Raw genomic sequence first — 23838 nt, 5'->3', positions numbered from 1 at the left:
TAAAGCTCTTTTTGCCCTCATGCTACTTTTGATAAGAAGCACAACCACACTTCCCCTTCTCTCTTCCCTGTACTTCCTGTTACATTTTATGTTCCATGTCTTTGGGTTATAACCCAAGACGATAAAGACTGTTGTTATGCTGAAGCTCTTCATCTTAGTGAAGGCATTTTAAAGAAATGCTGACATAAATTAAACCAGATTTATTTGAAAAGTATTATACAAAATTTTGGTTGGGCTTTGCATTTGAAGCTTTCCATTTTATTCTTTGCCAAAAACAGATGAGCAGTTACATTTGATATTAGAACAAATTTGAAAATTGTTGATATTAGAACAAAGTTCTAGTAGTGTGTTTATATACACTGAATAATCACTGAATTATGACCACTCCTATGAAAACTGAATGCGACCTGTTGACCACGTGAGGTACGAGCATAGATAAGGTGTCAGTGGTTCAGAAGGTAGTAAAATTCCAAGCGTGATGGGTAAAAGGAAGGATTTATCGGCCTTTGATAAAGGACGGATTGTGGGTGCTCGATGAGTTGGTGCCTCGATTTCCCAAATGGCTGAACTGGTAGGGTGCTGGAGAGCCGCCGTAGTTAAAGTGTACCAGGACTGGCATCAAAACGGTCAAACAACAACCTGATGGCAAAACTGCAAAGATCAGCGAAAGGTTGATGTTAGAGGTGAGTGCCGGGTCCAATGACTCGTACAGGTGAACAGGTGCAGCACTGTTGAAGAGTTGATTACCCAATGGGCCAACCCGGAACAACTGGCATGACCACGTATTGCACGTATGGGCTATACCAGCAGACGACCCTTACAGTACCCTCTCCTAACCAAGGTTCATCGGTGTAAAAGACTCGTCTGGTGCAAAGAGCCTACACGTTGGACGTTCGAAGACTGGAAGAAGGTGTGCTGGTCGGATGAGTCACGTTATTTACTCCACACCGTGGATGGTCATGTATGGATTTGGTGTCGACACGAGGCTCTTGATCCATCATGCATGGTATCAAAAGTGCAGGCCGGTGGAGGCGGTTGTATGGTGTGGGGCATGTTTCACTGGCAGTAACCTGGACACCTGGTGCATGTGAAACAACGTATCAGTGGTCTCTGCTATCGTCAACTGCTTGCTGATTGTGTACATCTTGCTATGTTACACTTTTTCCCAAATGGTGATGGTGTTTTCCAAGATGACAATGTGCCAAGCCATCGGGCACATGTGCAGGAATGGTTTGAGCAACACAGTTCTGACTTCCAGTATATTGATTGGCCTCTGAACTCTCCCGATATCAATCCCATAGAGCACTTGTAGGACATTATGGAAAGGCATATCAGGCATCTGGATACACCAATCACCTCCATACCTGCATTGCTGACCGCATTACACACAGCTTGGTTGGCCATACCTCCCGAATGCTTCCAACATCTTGTTGAATCAATGCCACATCGAATAGCTGCTGTACTGAGGGCAAAAGGAGGACCTATGAAGTACTAGGTAGGTGGTCATAATTCAGTGATCACTCGGTATATATTTAACATGTTTTTTAGACTATATACAAAACATTTTTTTTTTTTTGAAGGCAGGTAAAGTCAAATGTTGTGTTTTGGAAATCCTTGGTCCTGGTGCCTGTATTTTTGTACTTGAAATTGAAACAGACAGATATCAGGAAACACTACATGATCTTAGACAAATATGCAAAAAATTCAAGTAAGTTTGAAAATCAGGTTATTACATATTTAAAATTATGAGGAGTGATCATTTAATTTCCGGACTGGTGCAAGATTTTGTTTATCACGCGAACTTTCCACAACTGCTGCTAGAGGCACTCTCCCTGATCGCTGCTGAGCAGACTCTGTTTTTACATGCCAGTACTTGTTGAGCTAGTGTTGTGTGAAGAGAGCTTTTTAGTTGTGTGTCACTGATGATCGTTTTGAAGCAAGTATCATGTCGGACATAAATTGAACAGCAATATGTGATTTGCTATTGTGTCAGACAAAGCTTAAATGCATTGGAAACAAAGAGATGAATGAAGTGTATGGTGGTATTGCGTGGCTTGGTAGGATGGCCATATTTAATGGCACAAACGATTAAGGCCATGATCTTTTGCAGATGACCTAGTCAGCCTTCCTTCTCAACAACTCCTGAGCAAATCGTAAAAGCCCAGGAAATCTTGGATGAAGATAGGCGAATTACACTTCATGAATTAGCTGTTAGAATGTCCATTTCATACGGTGGCACTCACAATATTGTGAAAGATCACCTGACTGGATTCCACACAATTTGACTTCAGAACATAAATAGCAAAGAGTAGACTTGTGCAAAGAAATGCTTGATCATTTTGAAACACAGGATCAAAACTTCTTAAATCAAAAAGTGACTTGGGATGAAACTTGCATTTTTCATTATAATTCAGAGACAAAACAACAGTCAAGTGAGTGGAAACATTCTGATTCACCAAGACCTAAGAAATTTTGAGCTTCTCATTCGGCTGACAAACAAATGGTTCTTGCATTTTTTGACATAAAAGACATTCTTGTTACACATTTGTTCCTCCTGGAACAGTTATGAATAAGGAAGCATACTCTGAAGTTCCCAGTCAAACTTCACCATGACATTCGTGAGAAATGTCAAGAACTTTCTGTTGTGAAGTGGTTTCTCCATCATGACAATGCCAAGCCCCACACAACTAATATTGTGCAGCCAGTGATCACTGCCATAGGTGCCGAGGTTCTGCCACATCCCCCTTATTCACTAAACTTAGCCCCGTGTGATTTTTTTCCTGTTTCGCTTATGAAGAAAGCCCTGAAAGGCAAGCATTTCATGTCCAACAATGATGCTTGCAGCCACAACAGAAGCACTTCGCAGTCTTTCAAAAAATGGCTTGCAAGGCATGGGTATGACAGCAGTGAAAGTGTGTAATGTTCAAGGGAGAATGTTTCGAGGAGAAATCCACAGAAGATTCAGTTGATGACAGTTAAGATAAGATCTTGCACCAGCCTGCGAATTAAATGATCACCCCTCATATTTCTTATATGATAAATAGCAGAAAATTTATCTACTAAAATATGATGTTATAGAGCTGTAAAGTTGGCAAGCTGTACCATGTTCACGTTTAAGCATGAACACAGGACCGGTCTTATTACTATAAAATAAGAATAGCAAATTTTCTTAATGAAATAAACAGGGTTTGACCTAAGCTGATCCCAGGAGTAATTAAGAAATTTATATTAATGAAACTAGATAAAACATTGAGAAAGGCCTGAAAAATAAATTATTAGTGTATAAAAAAATGGTATTTGCTCCTTGGTATGCTTTGGAATATCTGAATATCTCCTTTAGCAAATACAAATCCTTTGAGGTTGCTGTAAGTTTTTTCATCATTATGAACTTATGATTCTGACTAATAATTTTTCAATGTTTTTGCTCCTCTTGATGAGTTTGGAGTATGTAGTACCTGTCTTCTGCCATCCTCTAGGTCAGAGGTCCCCAAACTACGGCCTGCAGGACGATCTGGCCCTTGAAAGAATTTTATCCGGCCTGCGGATATTTAAATTAGATCGTAAAAATTAATGTTTATATTAGATACAATATAAACATTTACAATAAAATTTATGAAAAACACATTTTACAGATTATTTTAACATTCATCAGTTCATTAATAGTGTTGATGCCTCTGTCGTCAGCATAGTCTTGTTAGATATTAATTCTGTTATTTCCACTGAAAGCTATTCTTTGAAACATCATTAAAATAATCCATTAATCTTGACCTTGTCATTAAATAGCAAGAGGCGTTAGAGGCAGTAATTAGGGATTTCGTAATCCCTTACCAGCCTGCACACCAACCCTGATGTCCAGAGTATGGGAGCAAAGGTCACCCTAGGCTTCCACTACACAAGAATCCTGGATCCAGGATTAAACTTGGCTGACACTAGCAGCATGGTCTGATGATTGGTATCGGTAAGATCCTGAACCAGGCTGCACACGAACCCTAATTTCAGGGTATGGGAGCAAAGGTCACCTCTGGCTTCTACTATACAAGAACCCCAGATCCAGGATAAAAACATGACACTATCCTATTGGTTAATGGAGTGAATCCCTCTGCTATAAATTAACTGCTGGCAGCCTGTATGCACATAAAGTTTCTGGTAGCATCAGCAAGAGGAGGCTGTCAGCAGATATGAATTTAATCTCTTTGTATTATCTTAAATTTTCTGTTTTCTATTGTAACAGCAATGCAAAACTTAATACTTGAGAATCGTAATTTGCAAATTGTAATATTAGTAATTGTAACTGTAATATCCTAAAATATTCAAATTTGTAGCCCTTTCTGTTCTCCCCATAGCATGGTCTGATGATGGGTTTTGGTAAGATACCAGAAACATCACCTTATTAAACTATATTGTAATTAATAATATAGTTTTTTATTATAATATAAAACTATACGTTTTATAATATAATAATGTAATTTATTAGGCAAACAGCGTAATACACTATATTATTAATTTCACATGATATGAATATGATAATAACCTTTATGTTAAAATATTTCATAAAATTTTAAGACATGTCAGTGCTTACTTACTTCAATATTCACGAGTGTTTTTTTTTTCATTCCAGTGACTCCATAAAAGTCATATCGAAAAAAAAGAAAAATTGATGCTGAGTGTTGCGTTTTTAATGAGCGGTGGCAATTAATTACTTTTTTGCACTGCTCAATGATGCTTTCATGTGTCTTATTTGCAATGAAGCCTTGTCGGTGTTCAAGGAATATAATGTGAAATGTCACTACACCACAAAACATTCCTCAAATTATGATAAATTTCAAGGAGCTTTGTGGCAGAAAAAACTCCAAGAACTAACCAAAACTTTTCAAAGTCAACAACAGATTAGAACTTTTACTCATCAAAATTTATCTGCAGTTAGAGCTAGTTGTCGAGCCTCCCAAATCATTGCCGAAGAAGGAATGACCTTTACAGATGGAGAATTTGTAAAACGAATTTGTTTGGCAATTGCAGAAGTATGTTCTGAGAAAGTAAAGAATTTTGCATCTGTAAGTTAGTTATCTTCATCAACTGTAATGAGAAGAATTGAAGATTTAGGAGATGTTGTTCAAAATCAACTCGTAGAAAATGTTCGTGAATTCACACATTTTTTTCAATAGCAGTTACTGATTTATAACCGAGGTGTAAATCAAGATTTTGCAGTAACTGAAGAGCTAGTTACATTAAAAAGTTTGAAAGATACAACAACAGGTGAAAATATATTTTTGAGTGTGTCAGAAGCAATTGACGGCCCCAAATTGAATTGGGATTTGCTATGAGCAGTTACAATAGATGGCGCTAAAAATATGGTCGGTACTAAAATTAGATTCTTGGGTCAGCTTCATAAATATCTTGAGAGTAAAAATATTAAAAAAACTAATACAATTTCATTGTATAATTCACCAGCAGTCTTTGGGCAGAAAATTTTTGGGCGTAGTTTGTCATGTCAACAGTAATATCAACAGTAAATTTTATTCGCAAGACTGGTCTGAATCATCGGCAATTCAAAAATTTTCTTGAAGCTATTCAGGCCGAATACGGTGATTTGTTGTATCACACTGAAGTATGATGGTTGAGTTGCGGCAACGTGTTGAAGAGATTTTTTGAACTTAGAATTGAAATAGATCTGTTAATGAATGAAAAATTGAAACCTGTTCCAGACCTGTCAGATCTCAAATGGTTGTGGAACCTTGACTTTTTAACAGATATATGTGAATACCCGAATTTTCTTAATATAAAACTACAAGTACGAGAAAAACTTGTCAATGAATTGTATTATAATGTCAAAGCATTTGAAACAAATCTGGAGTTATTTAAAAGTCAACTACTTCAGAATAATTTTTCACATTTTCCATGTCACAATAATTTATCTAAAAATATGCCTAGTTGTAATTTTTCCACTGAAAATTTTGTTCAAAATGTTAATTTTGCGGCTAGATTTTCTGATTTTAAAAATAAATAAAAGGTGTTTGAATTTTTTCAAAATCCGTTTGACGTACCCATCAGTGATGTTGATGAGAATTTACAATCAGAGTTGGTAGATCTTCAAACTAATGATGCATTGAATACAATATTTAAAAATGAAAATCTAATTCAATTTTATTCAACATTGTCTCAGTCAGATTATCCAAAAATTAAAAATTTTTCAAGAAAGGTTATATCAATTTTCGGAAGTACATGTATATGCGAGCAGACCTTTTCAAAAATTAAATATGTAAAATCAAAAATACGATCATGTCTAACTGACCCGCATTTACATGACTTTTTAAGAATTAGAACTAGTACTTTAAAACCTGATATTATGAAACTTAGTCACACTCTACAACCACATTAATTGCATTAATTATAATTTTGTTATATTACTAAACTGTATTTTTGTGATTAGTACAATAAATAAGTAATAATTAAAATTTGATATAAACAAACTGGTATATTTTATATTATATATCCATCAATTTATTTTTAAATCTGTAGAGATAGGTAGGTATAAAATTTGTTTCTCTGCATAACTTTATTGTTATGCAGAGAATGTAGTTTTCAGTAATTAGGAATTTTCTCCGGCCTGCCAAATATTCCAAAAATTCACATGTGGCTCTCTTCTTTAAAAGTTTGGGACCCCTGCTCTAGGTATATTGAATACTGAACTAACTGTAGTTTCTGATGGGTGGTGTGTGTTGGGGGGGGGGACTGGATCAAAATTGGTATTGATAAAACTAATCAGAGGTGGTTTTGATATATGAATAAATAAATAAGTTGGCCGTTTTAATTCTACTGAAACAAAGGTTTTTAAATAATAAATTTTAACCCCTAAGTGGTACCTGTTTTAGAAGTATTATTTGAAATTGGTTAAACATAGTGGAGGCAGAAATTAGAAATTTTTATTTCTAATTTCTGGATATATATATATTTTTTTTTTTTTTATCAAACCCCCAAACATGAAAAGTATTATAACCTTACATAGTACCATGTATGAGTTGAAGGTTTAGAAGACAGTATTTAACAGACTTGGGTTTCTGTAAATTGTAGTTTCCTGTGAGGGAAGATTGTTCTTGAAAACAGAAGTAGAAGCGATAAATGAAGAATAAGAAAACAAAAAAAAAATTAGTTCTGTGAGTTTGGACTTGGACATTGAATGTATGCTGACTGTTTGCTGCACATGGTTTGAAAGATAGCAAGGGAATTACAGATTCCATTTCAGAAGAACAGTGTCCTTGGAACTATCTATAGAAAATGCATGCTGCAGAAACAATATCTACAAGACAGAGTGAAGAGGCTTTGTAAGAGATGGGTCATTAATTAACCTGGACTTCTATCTTTTGAATGGGCTGAAGATTCTTGAGAGGTTTTGAGGGACACCACCCCAGATGTGGAAATAATATTCCATGATAGGGCAGATTTCATATTTGTACAGTGAGTTTAGAAGAAAAGTAATACCAAGAGCAAAAAAAAAAAAAAAAAATCCAGATTTTTAGATGCAGAGGAAGCAGTATTTATGATGTGCTTCTGCCAAGAGAGAGAAGGAGAAGTCTGGGTAATCCCTAATAGAGATTGTGATCTCATCCAAAAATCTGAGTGTCATTGAAGTTAAGTATAGGAGCAACAAATTCCTGAATAGTGTGTGTGTATATATATATATATATACACACACACACACTATTCATATATATAATACACACACACACACACACACACACACACACACACACACACACACACACACACACACACACACACACACACACACACACACACACACACACACACACACACACACACATGTGTGTGTGTGTGTTTCACCCAAGTTCTTTGTAACCAAAGTGACCTTTTGTGATGGTGATATTGCAAAGACTGCTGGTAATTGCTTAAGTATTATTGATATTTATTTTCATAAAATTAACCTTAAAACAAAATTCCTTGAATTAGATCTAAGTTTGATTTACTAAAACTTAATTCTACTATAAAATTTTAAATTCCTAAAAATTTTAAGAATTTCATAATAACAACCCTCAGTTATCTTTTTGCAGTCACTGAAGAGGTGGTAAGAAAATACCACAAATTGTTTGACTCCGTTATGTACATTTCCAAATCAGAAATATGCATAATTATGCTAACATAGGTTTCAGTTCTTTGTTATCTTCAAACAGTGCAGTACTCAGTTATAGGTAATGTATCAGTTTCAATTATTTGAAAATTAACTTCGAAATGCACCAATAAAAAAGACATATGCTCACTGAGACTACCTTGTCTCCTATGCCAGTTAAGCACATTTAAAGAGTGATAAAATTTTGTAAGATAAAATAAAAAAACACTAACAGAATTTAAGTACCTGCTGGACATTTTGTTTCTTCTACTAGGAAACGCTTGACAGTGCGTGATTCAAAATTATATGCTAACTCTACAAACGTTAAATGTAAGCCAAACATAAATACTGCTAAATGATGGTATTCAGGAATTATTGAAGTGCTACAGCTTTTCAATTATCCTTCTTTCACTAAGTTTTGTGTTTCCTGAAGAGATAGGATCCCAGTAGATGAAATACTAATTAAAAATTTTGGGGATTTTTATAGTTTGCTTTCACTCAGTGTTTGATTAGCTGACACGTATTAGCATTAGTAGAGGCATTTGATGCAAGAAAGCAAGCTTATGCAGCATCAGCCAAAAAAAACAAAAAAAAACCACTTCCACTTCACCCCTCTGTTCGTTCAAAATACCTGTCCAGCTGAGCCTTAAACTTATTTAAGCTATCAACCTCTACGACAAGGGATGGAAGTCTGTTCCACCAACTAACCACCCACTGGCTAAAGGCAAATTTCCGCACGTCAATCCTACATCTGTCTTTCCTCAGTTTGAATTTATGCCCTCTCAGGTGATTATTCTGAGCTAGAGGAGGAATCCCATCAGCATTGAGCATGCTCAAACCATTCAAGGCTTTATACACCTCTATCAGATCACCTCGCTGGTGCCTAGTCTCCAGACACTGTAATTTGCAAAACTTAAGCCTTTCTTCATAAGAGCACCCCTTTGTTCCATTCACTAATCTTGTTGCCCTTCTCTGTACTCGTTCCAGCAGCTCTACATCCTTCTTGAAATGAGGCCTCCAGACCTGTATACAGTACTCTAGGTGTGGCCTGACCATTGCCTTATACAAGGGAATAATCACCTCCTTATCCCTGCTGGAAAAATTCCTGTATATCACTGACAATACTCCATGAGCTACTCTTGCAGCCCGTCTGCACTGCTCAGAGAACTTCATATCTGCCTGCACAACCACCCCCAAGTCCCTTTCATTCTCTACCACAGAGTTGATACGTTGCTCTGGGGTTGCTGTTTCCCATGTGTAGTACTTTACATTTGTCAATGTTAAACTTCATTTGCCACCTCTCAGCCCATCTGCTCAACCTTTCCAGATCCTGTTGCAGCAGCATAGTGTCAGTAGTGTCCTTGACAACCCTGCCAACCTTTGTATCGTCTGCAAACTTGGACATTAAGCTTGATATACCATCATCAATATCATTTATAAATACAGAAAACAATAATGGACCCAACACTGAGCCCTGAGGGACTCCACTAATAACATTAGTCCACGATGAGCAGTGTCCATTGATTACCACTCTCTGTCTTCTCCCCCTCAACCACCCTTTTATCCATAGCAGCAATTTGCCTCCAATGTCACACTGCTCCAATTTGTGTAGCAGTCTTCCATGTGCAACAGTATCAAAAGCCTTTCTAAGATCCAAGTATATAATATCAAAGCTATTCCCTGCATCCAGTTCTCTTGTGACTGCATCATAGTATCCAATCAAATTGGTCAGGCAAGACTTCCCCTTAACAAAACCATGCTGTGTCCAAGCTATAACTGAAGTCTTGTCTAAATGATCCTGCAGTGCTTCTTTAACCAGTGCCTCCATTAATTTTCCTGGAACAGAAGTTAAGCTCACAGGTCTATAATTACTTGTGTCAGCCTTTGATCCTCCTTTGTGAATTGGGGTCACATTTGCACATTTCCAGTCTATGGGTACCTCCCCTGAGTCCAAGGAAGCTCTCATAATTATGGCTAAGGGTTTGCTTATTTCCTTTGCTGCCTCCTTTAATATAACTGGATAGATCCCATGCACCCCGGGTGCCTTTCTTGTGTTTATCTTCAACAATTTCTCCTCCACTTTACTCCCAGTTATTTCAAGATTCTGTAGCTTACTGCTAGAGTTGAATACACCTCTGGCATTCCCCTCGCTGAATAACTCCTCGTGTGTGAATGTCGATGCAAAATATTTGCTGATGCTATCGAGGCAGTGTTAGGTGGGTCGGAAAACTGCTAGCTTGGGGGGAGACAAAGACCAATAGATTGACAGTAGCCACTGGCAGAGGTGAAAGAGATTCTTGCACTGCTTCTATTAGAATGAGCAGAAGCCTGAAAAACAAGATGAATGGTATTTCAGAGACTTCTGGGAGCCATTGCGGTACAAGTAAACACATGGGTTGTGTTAGGGTAGCTAAGAATAGAAACAGGTGCAGGTATACTTGCGTGTACACCAATGCTAGGAGTTTAGTAAATAAATTTGATGAATTTGAGGTATTGCTCAAAACATCAAAGGCAGATATTGTTGGGATATCAGAGACGTGGTGTCACACAGATATAAGGGATGCAGAACTGCAATTTGGGGAGTACAACGTCTACAGAAAGGATAGACAGGATAGGAAGGGGGGAGGGGTTATGCTATTAGTTAAGAAACACATAAAAACCAAGGAAGTGAAGCCAGTGACATCGCCGGACAGTGCAGTGTTGAGTCAGTTTGGTGTGACATAAGCATTGGGAGATCAAAATTGAGAGTAGGAGTGTGCTATAGGCCTAATGACTCTGATGAGTATAATAAGGAACTGTACAGGGAAATAGAGTGGGCCAGTAAATCAGAGAGTCTTATAATGGGAGATTTTAATTTCCCAGATATTGACTGCAATTTGGGGGCTGGTTACTCACACACTAGCAGGGCTTTTGTGGATTTATTCGATGATTGTTTTCTACATCAGCATGTTCGGGAGGCAACTAGAGGGAGTAATACTCTTGATTTGATTATCAGCAGTGATTCTTCATGCATTAAGAATCTGCAGATAAATGAACCACTAGGTGGCAGAGATCACAGTGTGCTGAAGTTGGATTTACTCAAAGAGGTAACTACCATTAGGGGTAAAGGGAAGGGTTATTGCTTCCGTAAAGGCGACTACGATGGACTGAGACAGTATTTAAATTCTATACAGTGGGACCAACTGATGATGTTACCAACAGCAAATTCAAAATGGGAAGCATTCAAAGAACTTATCTTGGAAGCTACTAGGCTTTACATACCAACTAAGAAATATTGTTCAAGGTTTCGGCCAAAATGGATGTCAGATGAACTAATGAGGCATATGGCAGAGAAGAAAAATGCATGGGATACTTACAAATTAACACATGACACAGAAGCCTATGATAGATACAAGTTGATATGCAACCAAGTTACAAAGGAGGTTAGGCAGGCGAAGGCAGATTACGAGAAATCCTTGGCAAGGGATGCAAAGAAAAACAGCCAAGAGTTCTTTACTTATGTAAACTCTAGAAGGAAGGGGATGAATCAGATTGGTCCACTTGATATTGATGGGTCAACTGTTGATGATCCTGCTCAGGTAGCTAACAAACTAAATGAATATTTTGCATCGACATTCACACATGAGGAGTTATTCAGCAAGGGGAATGCCAGAGGTGTATTCAACTCTAGCAGTAAGCTACAGAATCTTGAAAAAACTTGGAGTAAAGTGGAGGAGAAACTGTTGAAGATAAACACAAGAAAGGCACCTGGGGTGGATGGGATCTATCCAGTTATATTAAAGGAGGCAGCAAAGGAAGTGAGCAAATCCTTAGCCATAATTATGAGAGCTTCCTTGGACTCAGGGGAGGTACCCATAGACTGGAAATGTGCAAATGTGACCCCAATTCACAAAGGAGGATCAAAGGCTGACACAAGTAATTATAGACCTGTGAGCTTAACTTCTGTTCCAGGAAAATTAATGGAGGCACTGGTTAAAGAAGCACTGCAGGATCATTTAGACAAGACATCAGTTATAGCTCAGACACAGCATGGTTTTGTTAAGGGGAAGTCTTGCCTGACCAATTTGATTGGATACTATGATGCAGTCACAAGAGAACTGGATGCAGGGAATAACTTTGATATTATATACTTGGATCTTAGAAAGGCTTTTGATACTGTTGCACATGGAAGACTGCTACACAAATTGGAGCAGTGTGACATTGGAGGCCAATTGCTGCTATGGATAAAGGGGTGGTTGAGGTGGAGAAGACAGAGAGTGGTAATCAATGGACACTGCTCATCGTGGACTAATGTTATTAGTGGAGTCCCTCAGGGCTCAGTGTTGGGTCCATTATTGTTTTCTGTATTTATAAATGATATTGATGATGGTATATCAAGCTTAATGTCCACTGTTTGCAGATGATACAAAGGTTGGCAGGGTTGTGAAGGACACTACTGACACTATGCTGCTGCAACAGGATCTGGAAAGGTTGAGCAGATGGGCTGAGAGGTGGCAAATGAAGTTTAACATTGACAAATGTAAAGTACTACACATGGGAAACAGCAATCCCAGAGCAGCGTATCAACTCTGTGGTACTACACTGACAGTGGTAGAGAATGAAAGGGACCTGGGGGTGGTTGTGCAGGCAGATATGAAGTTCTCTGAGCAGTGCAGACGGGCTGCAAGAGTAGCTCATGGAGTATTGTCAATGATATACAGGAATTTTTCCAGCAGGGATAAGATGGTCAAGCCACACCTAGAGTACTGTATACAGGTCTGGAGGCCTCATTTCAAGAAGGATGTAGAGCTGCTGGAACGAGTACAGAGAAGGGCAACAAGATTAGTGAATGGAACAAAGGGGTGCTCTTACGAAGAAAAGCTTAAGTTTTGCAAATTACAGTGTCTGGAGACTAGGCAACAGCGAGGTGATCTGATAGAGGTGTATAAAGCCTTGAATGGTTTAAGCATGCTCAATGCTGATGGGATTCTTCCTCTAGCTCAGAAAAATCACCTGAGAGGGCATAAATTCAAATTGAGGAAAGACAGATGTAGGATAGACGTGCGGAAATTTGCCTTTAGCCAGCGGGTGGTTGGTTGGTGGAACAGACTTCCATCCCTTGTGGTGGAGGTTGATAGCCTAAATAAGTTTAAGGCTCAGCTGGACAGGTATTTTGAACGAACAGAGGGGTGAAGTGGAAGTGAGTTTTTTTTTTTTTTTTTTGGCTGATGCTGCATAAGCTTGCTTTCTTGCATGAAATGCCTCTACTAATGTTAATGTTAATATAAATACAGACAATAATCAACCTATGCCTTAGTGTGTGAAGTTAGTAGTAGCAAATGATGTGAGGAAACAAAGTCAGCCAAAAAAAATCAAGTTAGTTAATATACACAGTGCATTATATATAATAAAAAAAAAAAAAAAAAAAGATTTTTGCAAAAAGCAACTTTTACATACAAACTGAGAAAGCATTTCATTTCTGTGCATTTGCCAAATTCTCTATTTATTCTTCGAAACAGTACATGACAACAAACATAATATCAACTGCTTCAGCTACAACATATTTTCCATAGTACGTACAAGATATGGATAGTCTATGTGATTTGAACAGGAAAAAAAAAAAAAAAAAAAAAAAAAAGCAAACATTCTGAAAGAGCAAAGTCCATTGACTGGAAGTCAAATTATCACGTAGAGATCAACAGACAAAGAAATAATAATTGTCCGATTTTTACTGATCCAATTTTTTTAAATTAAATTTGGTATGCGGAAATTTGCCTTTAGCCAGCGGGTGGTTGGTTGGTGGAACAGACTTCCATCCCTTGTGGTGGAGGTTGATAGCCTAAATAAGTTTAAGGCTCAGCTGGACAGGTATTTTGAACGGACAGAGGGGTGAAGTGGAAGTGGGTTTTTTTTTTTTTTGGCTGATGTTGCATAAGCTTGCTTGCTTTGCATCAAATGCCTCTACTAATGCTAATGCAATTCATTTAGTTTGTTAGCTACCTGAGCAGGTAGCTACAGTTGACCCATCAATATCAAGTGGACCAATCTGATTCATCCCCTTCCTTCTAGAGTTTACATAAGTAAAGCACTCTTTGCTGTTTTTCTTTGCATCCCTTGCCAAGGATTTCTCGTAATCTGCCTTCGCCTGCCTAACCTCCTTTGTAACTTGGTTGCATATCAACTTGCATATCACCTCTGCCAGTGGCTACTGTCAATCTATTGGTCTTTGTCTCCCCCCAAGCTAGCAGTTTTCCGACCCACCTAACACTGCCTCGATAGCATCAGCAAATATTCTTGCACCCTTTCTATTTAAGTGTATCCCATCCCTGTAGAAGCAATCTCTCCTGTTAACAAGTACAGTCCAGGCTGAAAAAAATTCTACCCCTTGAGCCTTGCACAATCTTTCCAGGGCCGAATTGATCGACAAGGCTCTCATCATATACTCCCTCCTATCGTTTTTGGGCAGAATTGCAGACACTTTCAAATTCAAGCCTAATTCTCGGCTTTTGTTCAACAGTGACCTGTACTTGTTAAGTAATTCTGCCGGTCTCCTACTCTTAATATCAGTAATGCCAACGTGTACAACTATATCACCTTTTGTGCCCTTAAAAGATGATATTCGCTCTACAACGTCATCAACCTTTGCCAGTGGCAGAGACATACCCTGGTCCTGTTCAACCTATCCTTTTTACAAAGCATGTTCCCCGTTTCCCTGACAATAGAGTCACCAACAACTACTAGTTCCTTCGGGACCAGCGCATTCTGCCTTGGGGGTTGCCTCTGTGTCACGTGATGCCCAAGTGCAAACTCTGGCGTTGAAGTGGGCAGCTGAGAGCTTGATGGGCCCCTCAATTTAGTTTCTTCGAGGGCATCCACCCTGTCCTTCAAGCTCTCATATAGGCCCAGAAGAACGCTGAGTTGTTGCCTGATATCGATACACTCCTTGCATCGCGCACACACAAAGACATCCCCCATGTCCCGTACCCTATTGCTCTGCAAACATCAAGCAAACAGTGCATTTTATAAGACTGTGAGTCAGAGGACAACTGCCCCCCTCAGTTCTGCTCTGAGCCACAGCACTTCCATTAGCTTGAGCCTTTTGCTTTGCTGCTCTGGTCTGAGTCATGATTCTATTAATTTATTAATTAATTATAATTAATTGTTATGTTATTAATTATGTTAAATATAATTAATTATGTTACGTTTGTAATCTAAGTCGTTATATGTATTTATTTAAAAGTACAATTTAACTGCTAACGAAGTTAAACTAACACTATCTAGTACGGTATATAACTATCGTATCACAAAGGCGGCAACTTACGAACTTTATATCTACGGACACTTAAGTATTAATTAACTTTCAAATCTCGCTGTCTCAATTCAGAATAAACTAATGATCCTTACTAGGTCTATAAGCTACTTACAGAAATAATTAGATGTAAAAAATATTCAATCAAGCGGCTAAATATGGCTAAAGAACTTCTCGTTCAGCGGAGTTGCAAACACTTGGATACCCTTACCGATACTTTTATGCAATTACAAGGCCGAGTAAAGAATAAATACACCAAAGTAATCAGAAAATCACAAAATAATGTTATACTACTAAATTTAAATCAAAAGTTTTAGAAAAACAATAGTTTCAAATCAATAAATAAGAAAAATCCACTTAGCGGCTTTGAACACGACCGTCTCCTAGTAGCCTCGTCAGCAGACCAATATTATATCTCCGTATTTTCAAATTATGCACTATTGATCAAATATTTCCTAGTAATGAGCAAAAGATTTTGTAGTGCAAGATCAAGGCAAGTTGTGATAATAGTATCATAGCTTATGAGATCAAAGCCAACTATGTTGATTTTGTATATTCTGCTGATAGGCAACTCATTACATTTTTCTTTTTTTTTTTTTTTTTTTTGTAATTGTGTCGAGTTAATTGAATTTGATTATTCACCCATCACTGGCATGAACAGCTTACTTTCTCTATCCCAAACTTTGAAAGAACAAGCATGTTGCCATTTTCAAGACGTAACTTATATAATAAAAAATGATTTTCTCGGATTTGCCAAAGAGAATTTTAGTAATTCAGATTTTTATTTTGTCGTCTGCATGGATAGATTTCAGAGTCTGGGATTATAGCAAGGGAGCTTTCAGAATCCAAAAGTATTATAAAAGTATTGATATAATAGATGTCTCTCTCTCACATGCACACACATTTCATTTAATTAAGAGAAACGTTTTCTGTAGGAATTACGGTATTGGAATCAAAGAAGAAGGGCGAAGTCGTCTCTTCTTTGATAAAAAAGGGATTTTTAAGATAACTGGTACCCATGATGGAGCACTACTTAGTGTTGATAAAGCCACAGAAGTTGCTATTGAGGCTGGTGCAGAAGATGTTCAAGAAGTAGAAACTGAAGAAGGAAAAATTTTTGAGGTAAATAGCAACTTAATTTTTCTAAATGTATTTTGAGATTTGTTTGTCTTGAATGTTTTTTTTTTCCTTAATGCTTAAATTTTTACTTAAATTAGTAAAAGTTAATAAGATATTTTATTTATAAATTTATATATTATTTGCTACATATGGTCCACTGCCACTGTTTTTTAATGTCCTATTTATAAAAATTTGTAAATTTTTTTAAAGACAGAGAAAAAGTGATTTATTAAAAGTAATTGCAGATTCTAAGTAATGAAATGTTCTTTTAACTTAATAGTAAATTGATATATACTAAATATGTTCACCTGTTATGTGCCATTTCTGTAAATATTTCCTTGGGCACTGTCCTCCCGAATTGGCATCAGTAATTTCGCTGTTCTCTTCCAAACTAATCTGAACTTGTGCCTCGACTAAACAACATCCATTCACTCTCCAACTCCAAACTCACAGAACTAACCTTTCCATGTTTATCTCTTCTACTTCTGTTCTTTGAAATAATCTTCCTTCCTTCCTTCCTATACATTATACAACTATATCCTATACATCAGCAGTTCCCAACCGGTGGTATGCAAACCCCTGGGGGTTCTCACAAAAATTTTTTTTATTGGCATCTGCTTAGATTTACATAGGTAGATTATTGTAAACTACAAAATATAACTAATAATAAACAATAATTTAAAATAAAATTAAATAAAAAGTAAAGAATTGCCAAAGAAAGAAACCACATCTCTCACAATTCCTTATAATTAGTTTACTATCTTACAATATATCATGTTAAATAAATATTTTCCATACTAAATTTTTTTGATTCTCAAGGACCATTGTTATGTACAGGTACTTTTTTTTCTTTCTTTTTTTTTTAAGAATCTATAGTACTTAGTACCGTGCATGGGTTTGAATGTTGAAAAGTTGAAAGATGATACTTGTTGACATTAGACTTGAACGTCTGTTGATTGTAATTTTCAGGAAATACATTAGAAGGAAGGTTGTTCCAGAAAATGGAAACTGAATGAATAAATGAGGAAGAAGCAGAGTTGGTTCTGTGAGTTTGAACTTAGACAAGGGGACAAGGTATTCTTGTATTGATTGCGGCCTCCACGGTTACCCCTATATACCGCTGTAGCATCTGTAGGTTATTTATAGCCGGCAAGTGTGTGTGTGTGTAAGTATATATGTGTGTTGTGATGGTTGTTGTTTGCCGGCCCTGGAGTCTTAGCAGCCGGGAGGCAGGGAGCAAGCTACCTGCGTCCCGACTCCCGTCCCTAGCCACGTGGAGGCGCTCCAGGAACTATCTAAATTACACTTAGTGGGATTCCAACAAGTGGAATCCCGGTTATAGTAAATAATGAATAGGGAGGATAAAGTAGGAGAAAAGAAAGTAGAAGAAGAAATGAGAGCAAAACACTCTCTCAGGAAAAAGAAGAAACAGGAAAGAGGAAAACACTAGTTGGAAAATCTAACAAGCGAGAGAGCTTGAAGAGGTAAAATTTTGAAGCCTGAAGGCTTGTACATTTGAAAGAAAGATTCCCCTAGCCAGGAAGGAAGCCCAACTTGCACCGACAAGGGGAAAAAGAAAAGTCTCAAGGAAAGAACAAAGGTAATGTACAAGTGGCTATTAGATAGCCACTTAAAAGAATAAATTAAGATAAATAATAAATACTTATGTCACCAATATGAAACATAGCAGTAAACATATTAACAAATTACACTGCATAAGCAGAGAGTAAAATATACAATATTTACAAAATAAGTAATTAAAATCTTGGCTGAAAAATTAGTCAACCAAGAAATTAATAGAAATAGTCAACCAGAAGAAATGTAGAAACATATATACAAAACACAAAGAGACAAACAGAACTCACCCAAGGCAAAGATATGCCAAAGGCAAAACCAATAAATACTGTACAAATAAATTAGTTAACCGAATCAAAAGCAATTCTAAATTTAAATCTAAGTATAACAGATCAAAATAATAAGTTAAGTATTAAACAATAATTAATTAATATGCAGAGAAAATGTCTCTGCACAAGTAATCTAATCTATAAACATATGTACATAACCAGCAAGTGCAAAGCTGCTACCACAAGCTGCGAAAAACAAAACTTGTTTCAAATAACAAGACACGTAGAATTAACAATAATGCATAGGTAAGCATTAAAAAAAAAAAAAAAAATGGATGTCAATTGCCAACAAAGCAATTGGATCTGAGAGGGCGGGGAGAGGTCCATCCCACCCCTCAGGGCCCCGGGTGCCAAGCGTTTCCGTGGCCAAGCGATTCTTGCATGTGTATAAAGCGATTTTCCTCCAAGTGACAGAGTTTTCCTTATTTTTCTCTTAGAATTAAAATTTTCTGTTAAGTAGCTCTACTTACTTAAAAACACTAAGAAGAGAGCCCAGAAGAAGGCAAGTACCTTTTTCTTTAATTTAGCTAGCCGTACTAACTTACTAACTCTACGCTTGGCCACCAAGCAGCACTGCTCCTGCCTCCCCGTGGCGGGGCCGGTAACCTGGGTGGTAAAGGCAAACCCCCAGGGCAAAAAGGAGTGATCATGGATAAAAATCATTATCCAAACTTAGAGCCTTTGAGCTCAAGAGCGGAAGATTCTAAACCTGACCATGACTCAAGTCAACCTAAAAGACTGCGAAGAGAAGCAGAATGTCATGACGATTGCCCAAACTTCCTGGTGATCCATTCCCTATCTGCCCAACCTGTGGGTAAGTTGTCACCATTCTTAATTCAGAAAATCTTGGAGTCAATTGCTGGATCACCAAAAATGGTTAAAAGACTGCAATCCGGAGACCTTCTGATTGAAACAGCCACCTCTAAACATTCTGAGCGGCTGTTAAAAACAACAACATTTGGTGGGTTGACAGTAGAAATTACTCCCCACAAAACTCTAAATTCATCAAAAGGTGTCATCAGCGAGTGGGACCTAATTACAGTCTCCGAAGAAGAACTACTCCAAGAACTCAGCAGTCAGAAAGTAGTAAATGTAAAACGGATCATGACGAAAAAAGATGGAAATCTTACTCCAACAAGATCCATCATTCTGACATTTAGCACTCCAGACTTACCATCCTCTATTAAAGCTGGTTATTTAAACTGCCGGATTCGACCATACATCCCGAATCCTGTTCGTTGCTTTAAATGTCAGAAATACGGCCATTCCCAGCAGGCTTGTCGCGGGGAAGCCACATGTCCCATCTGTGGCTCTAAAGATCACACCCAAGCGGATTGTTCAGTCAAAACTCCTGTTTGTCCAAATTGCAAAGGAAGCCATCCAGCCTTTTCCAAAACTTGTGAGCTATGGATAACAGGAAAGAAAATACAAAAATACAAAATTGAAAATAAAGTCACGTTTCCTGAGGCACGTAGACAAGTTATGTTGACCATGCCTAGTGGTCGTTCTTATGCCGCTCGAACTAGAAACTTTGTTTCTACTGCAGCTCAAACGGATGTATCAGTTCCGCCTAATACCTCTCTAGCGAATTGGCTTAAAGTTACACTTTCAACCTCTAAAAAAGATAATCCTCCGAAAAAAACTAGCGAAGCCACAAATACTCCAATCAGTATTCCTACTCATACCCCATTAGTCTCAGTTGAAAAAGAACAATTAAAATCTCACTCAGTCTCAAAAAAAATGGAATCGCCTACCAATAATATGGATGTAGATGAGCTGCTAAGTAACGAGGAGCCCATTCTAGAACTCCATGCAGATGACACCATGGATATTGGACGCCCCACATTCCCAAAAAAAGACCGGAAGAAATGTCCCACGAACAAAAAACAGTCAGACGAATCATCCTCAGCTAAATCTAAATAATGTATAACATCATACAATGGAACTGCAGAGGACTAAGTAGTCATTCTGATGACTTAAGGGATTTACTAGCTCAATTCAATCCCATAGGTGTATGCCTACAGGAAACTTTCTTGTCTCCCCAAATTTCACCAAAATTTTCAAATTATGTGATGTACAGACGAGATAGGAGTTCAAATTCTCCTGCTCGTGGCGGAGTAGCTATTCTTGTTAACTCCGACATTCCATCCAGGCCGATCCAATTGAGAACCACTCTAGAAGTTGTCGCAGCTCGATGCCCTTTTGCCAATCTCACCAGGTGAGTTACCCATCTTTGGATCCTTTCAAGAAGCACAATGTCTTTCCTTAGGTATGGTGTCCATACTTGAACACAGTATTCCAAGTGTGGTCTAACAATAGTCTTATATAATGGGATTATGACATTCTTATCTCTACTAGTAATTGTTTGATAAATCATCAATAGGACACCATGGGCCTTCCTTGCAACCTGTGCAATGCTCAGAGAACTTCATGTCCCTTTCTTCCCCTACTGACTTTGGTTCAACTCCACCAAGTGTATAAGTTATTTTGGGGTTACTGTTTCCCGGGTGTACGACTTTGCAAATTTGCAGATGATTTGCATCATCTGCAAATTTAGACATCGCGCCCTCTATCCCTTCATCGATGTCATTTATGAAAATAAAAATTAGCAGTGGTTCTCATATTGATCCTTGGGGAACCCCACTTCTTACATCCATCCAATCTGAGGAATATTCATTTATCACAATCCTCTGCTTCCTGCCCTGAAGCCATCCAGCTATCCATCTAAGGAGTTTTCCTGTGATTCCAACATGTTCCAGCTTATAAAGTAACCGCTCATGTGGGACCGAATGAAATGCTTTGCTGAAATCCAAAAAAAAAATGTTGAAATTATTCCCTAAGTCCAGCTCTTGAGTGACCCTGTCAAAATAGCTAACCAGATTAGTTAAACATGATTTTCTGTTTACAAAACCATGCTGAGTATCCTTTAGAATTCCATTTCTATCTAAATGATCCTGAATTCCACCCTTCATCATTGTCTCCATGATATTCCCTACTATTGAAGTTAGACTGACTGGACGGTAATTTCTCACTTCACCCTTAGAATCGCCCTTATGTATTGGAGGCACTTTTCCAAACCAGTGGAATCACTCCTGAGTCCAGTGATGCTCTCATAATTAGCCTCAATGGTTCAATGCATTCACTTGCCGGCTCCCTTAAGGTTATGGGGTATGTGTCGTCAACCCGAGGAGCCTTACTGGCCTGAAGGCTTGAAAGTTTTTTCTTTAAATAAACATGTTAAATTTCACAATTATTAATTACATGTTTTTCAACTTCACTCGCATAATATCAAAGGGTTTTTTTTCTGTATATATCGATGCAAAGTAACTGTTGAGTTCATCTGTAATTCAGCTGGGGTATCTAATACTGTCCGAAGCCCATTACGTAAGGGTTTCATCTGGTTTGTCCTTCTCTTCTTTCCATTTATATGTGTGAAGAATTCCTTATCCCCACTCTTTGCTCTCCTTGCCAGTGATTTCTCATAATCTGCCTTTGCCAGCCTAACTTTTCTGTGCCACTATTTCAGATTTGTAGCTGTTATAGGCTTCAGTACATTTATTGCTTTTCAACTTTTCCCTGCCATCTTTTTCTGCTCAAGTAATCTGGCAACTTCCTTATTCATCCAACTTGGAATCTTCCTCATGGAGTATTTTTTTAATAGTATACAAGTATTCAAGGCTTCTGTGCTTAATGTTTTTAAGGTATACCATAATTCAGTTGTATTTGCTCACTGTGAGATACCTACCCCAGTTAATAGAGGCCATGTAGCATCTTAAGCTGGTGTAATTTCCTTTCTTGAAATTATAACCCATTCCTTTGCCTTTAACTACTGCTACCTCTCTTTTCATCGTCCACTGTAGAACTCTGTGATCACTTCCTGCTTACTGGTTCCTGTACTGTCAGCCCTATTATGTCATGTGGTTCATGAGTGATGATGAGGTCTAGAATATTCTTTTCCCTAGTACTTTCCATGACATGTTGATACAAATAATAATAATCTAGTTGATTTAAAAATTTTGCCCTCCATGTGGAGTTTCCTTCCCATTTGCTCCAATCAATTAGAGGCAAATTAAAATCACCCATAATAAGACATTCACGATTACTTGCCCATTCCATTTGCATGTAGAGGCTCTCATCATAATTGTCACAATCACCTGGCCTGTAGATTGCTCCCACTCATTATACTTAGCACCCATTTTTTTCAGTGACTCAAAGTGTTCTAGCAGTGCACCAAATTTTAACTTAAGATTGCTACACTTCTTACAATGGTGACAAAGAAAAGAATCTCCCGGTGAGCTATGATTATCCACTAGGTCGACCTTGGAATACATGCCACAGGTTCTGCAAGGGATAAAATCATGAATCGCCCGGAAATCGTCATCGGCTATTTCCATATGAGTCATGGCAACCTCCAATGAAGTGTTCAAGGCAGATCTTGTAACAGCCATTGTAAAATTTACTAAATATTAATAAAAGAAATTTTTAAAAAATCAAACTATTACAGGGGAAAAAAACTTATCAAAATAAACTTTACAATAAACTAAATAACCACTGAAATCCTGCTCTAATCTCCTCTTACTTCTTTGCTATTGCTATGAAGAGCTTCACAAGGCATGTCTGCTTGCCACAAACACCAACGGTCAAATGATCTCTCTTGACATAAGCATATCTCAGATGTTGTTTCCTATGCATCAAAAAACTGGATTTTCTCTTTTGCTTTCAGTACAGGCACATATATTTCCTACAGGCACAAGTACTACCATGCTTTTTCTTGTAGTTAGTGCAAGGTGTATAAATAAATTTGTTTAATGATATATTTAAAATTCAGATTTTTATTGTGTTTGTACAATTTTTAATTGATTCCAACTACTGTATTGAAATATGTCCCAGTTCTATATTTATTTTAATATTTTTTTAAATATCTAGTTCTACTGTGATCAGCATGATTTCCTCCAGGTGAAGAAACACCTTGAAAATTCGCCATGTGTAATAGAAGATGCCTTTATTTCATACATTGCAAAAGTAACAGTTGAACTAAATGATGAAGATATGGGGATCGCTTCAAAACTTTGTGAATTAATAGAGGAGATCCCAGAAGTACTAAAAGTGCATGATAATATACAGTAATGTTAAAAGAGTGTAACTAAATTTAATTTTAATATTGCTCATGTTAGTAAAATCTGCTCTCAAAAATGCCTTGAATGTTTTGTAACTATAATATTTGCCTAATTTTTGAAAAAACTAATAATAGTCTTAGTAATTTTAGTTTTAATGATTAGAGTTATGAAATGTCTCCCTGCTTTCATTTTTAACCCTTAAGTGCTGACATACATACTGACATGTCATCTGTGAGACTACCTTGGAACAAAATTATTTTTTCATACGTGTTTTTATTTTAAATTCAA

The 23838-nt window shown here is 37.4% G+C and overlaps 1 protein-coding gene across 1 annotated transcript in view; it reads left to right on the top strand.

Annotated features, from left to right (window-relative positions):
- Positions 1 to 23560, top strand: part of LOC150079585 (translational activator of cytochrome c oxidase 1) — a 75625-nt gene extending 52065 nt beyond the window's left edge. The window contains exons 3-5 of the mRNA XM_090383128.1: positions 1581 to 1708; positions 16346 to 16532; positions 23360 to 23560. Of these exons, the coding sequence (XP_090239254.1) occupies positions 1581 to 1708; positions 16346 to 16532; positions 23360 to 23560 (516 nt within the window). The remainder of the gene's footprint in view (positions 1 to 1580; positions 1709 to 16345; positions 16533 to 23359) is intronic.
- Positions 23561 to 23838: the final 278 nt, after the last annotated feature.

Source organism: Mastigoproctus giganteus, chromosome 10, assembly GCF_048544385.1.
Source record: "Mastigoproctus giganteus isolate SK-2022 chromosome 10, ASM4854438v1, whole genome shotgun sequence".
Lineage (NCBI taxonomy): Eukaryota > Metazoa > Arthropoda > Arachnida > Uropygi > Thelyphonidae > Mastigoproctus > Mastigoproctus giganteus.
The sequence above is the reverse complement of the archived record's forward strand: the minus strand, read 5'-3'. Positions and strand labels throughout refer to the sequence as shown.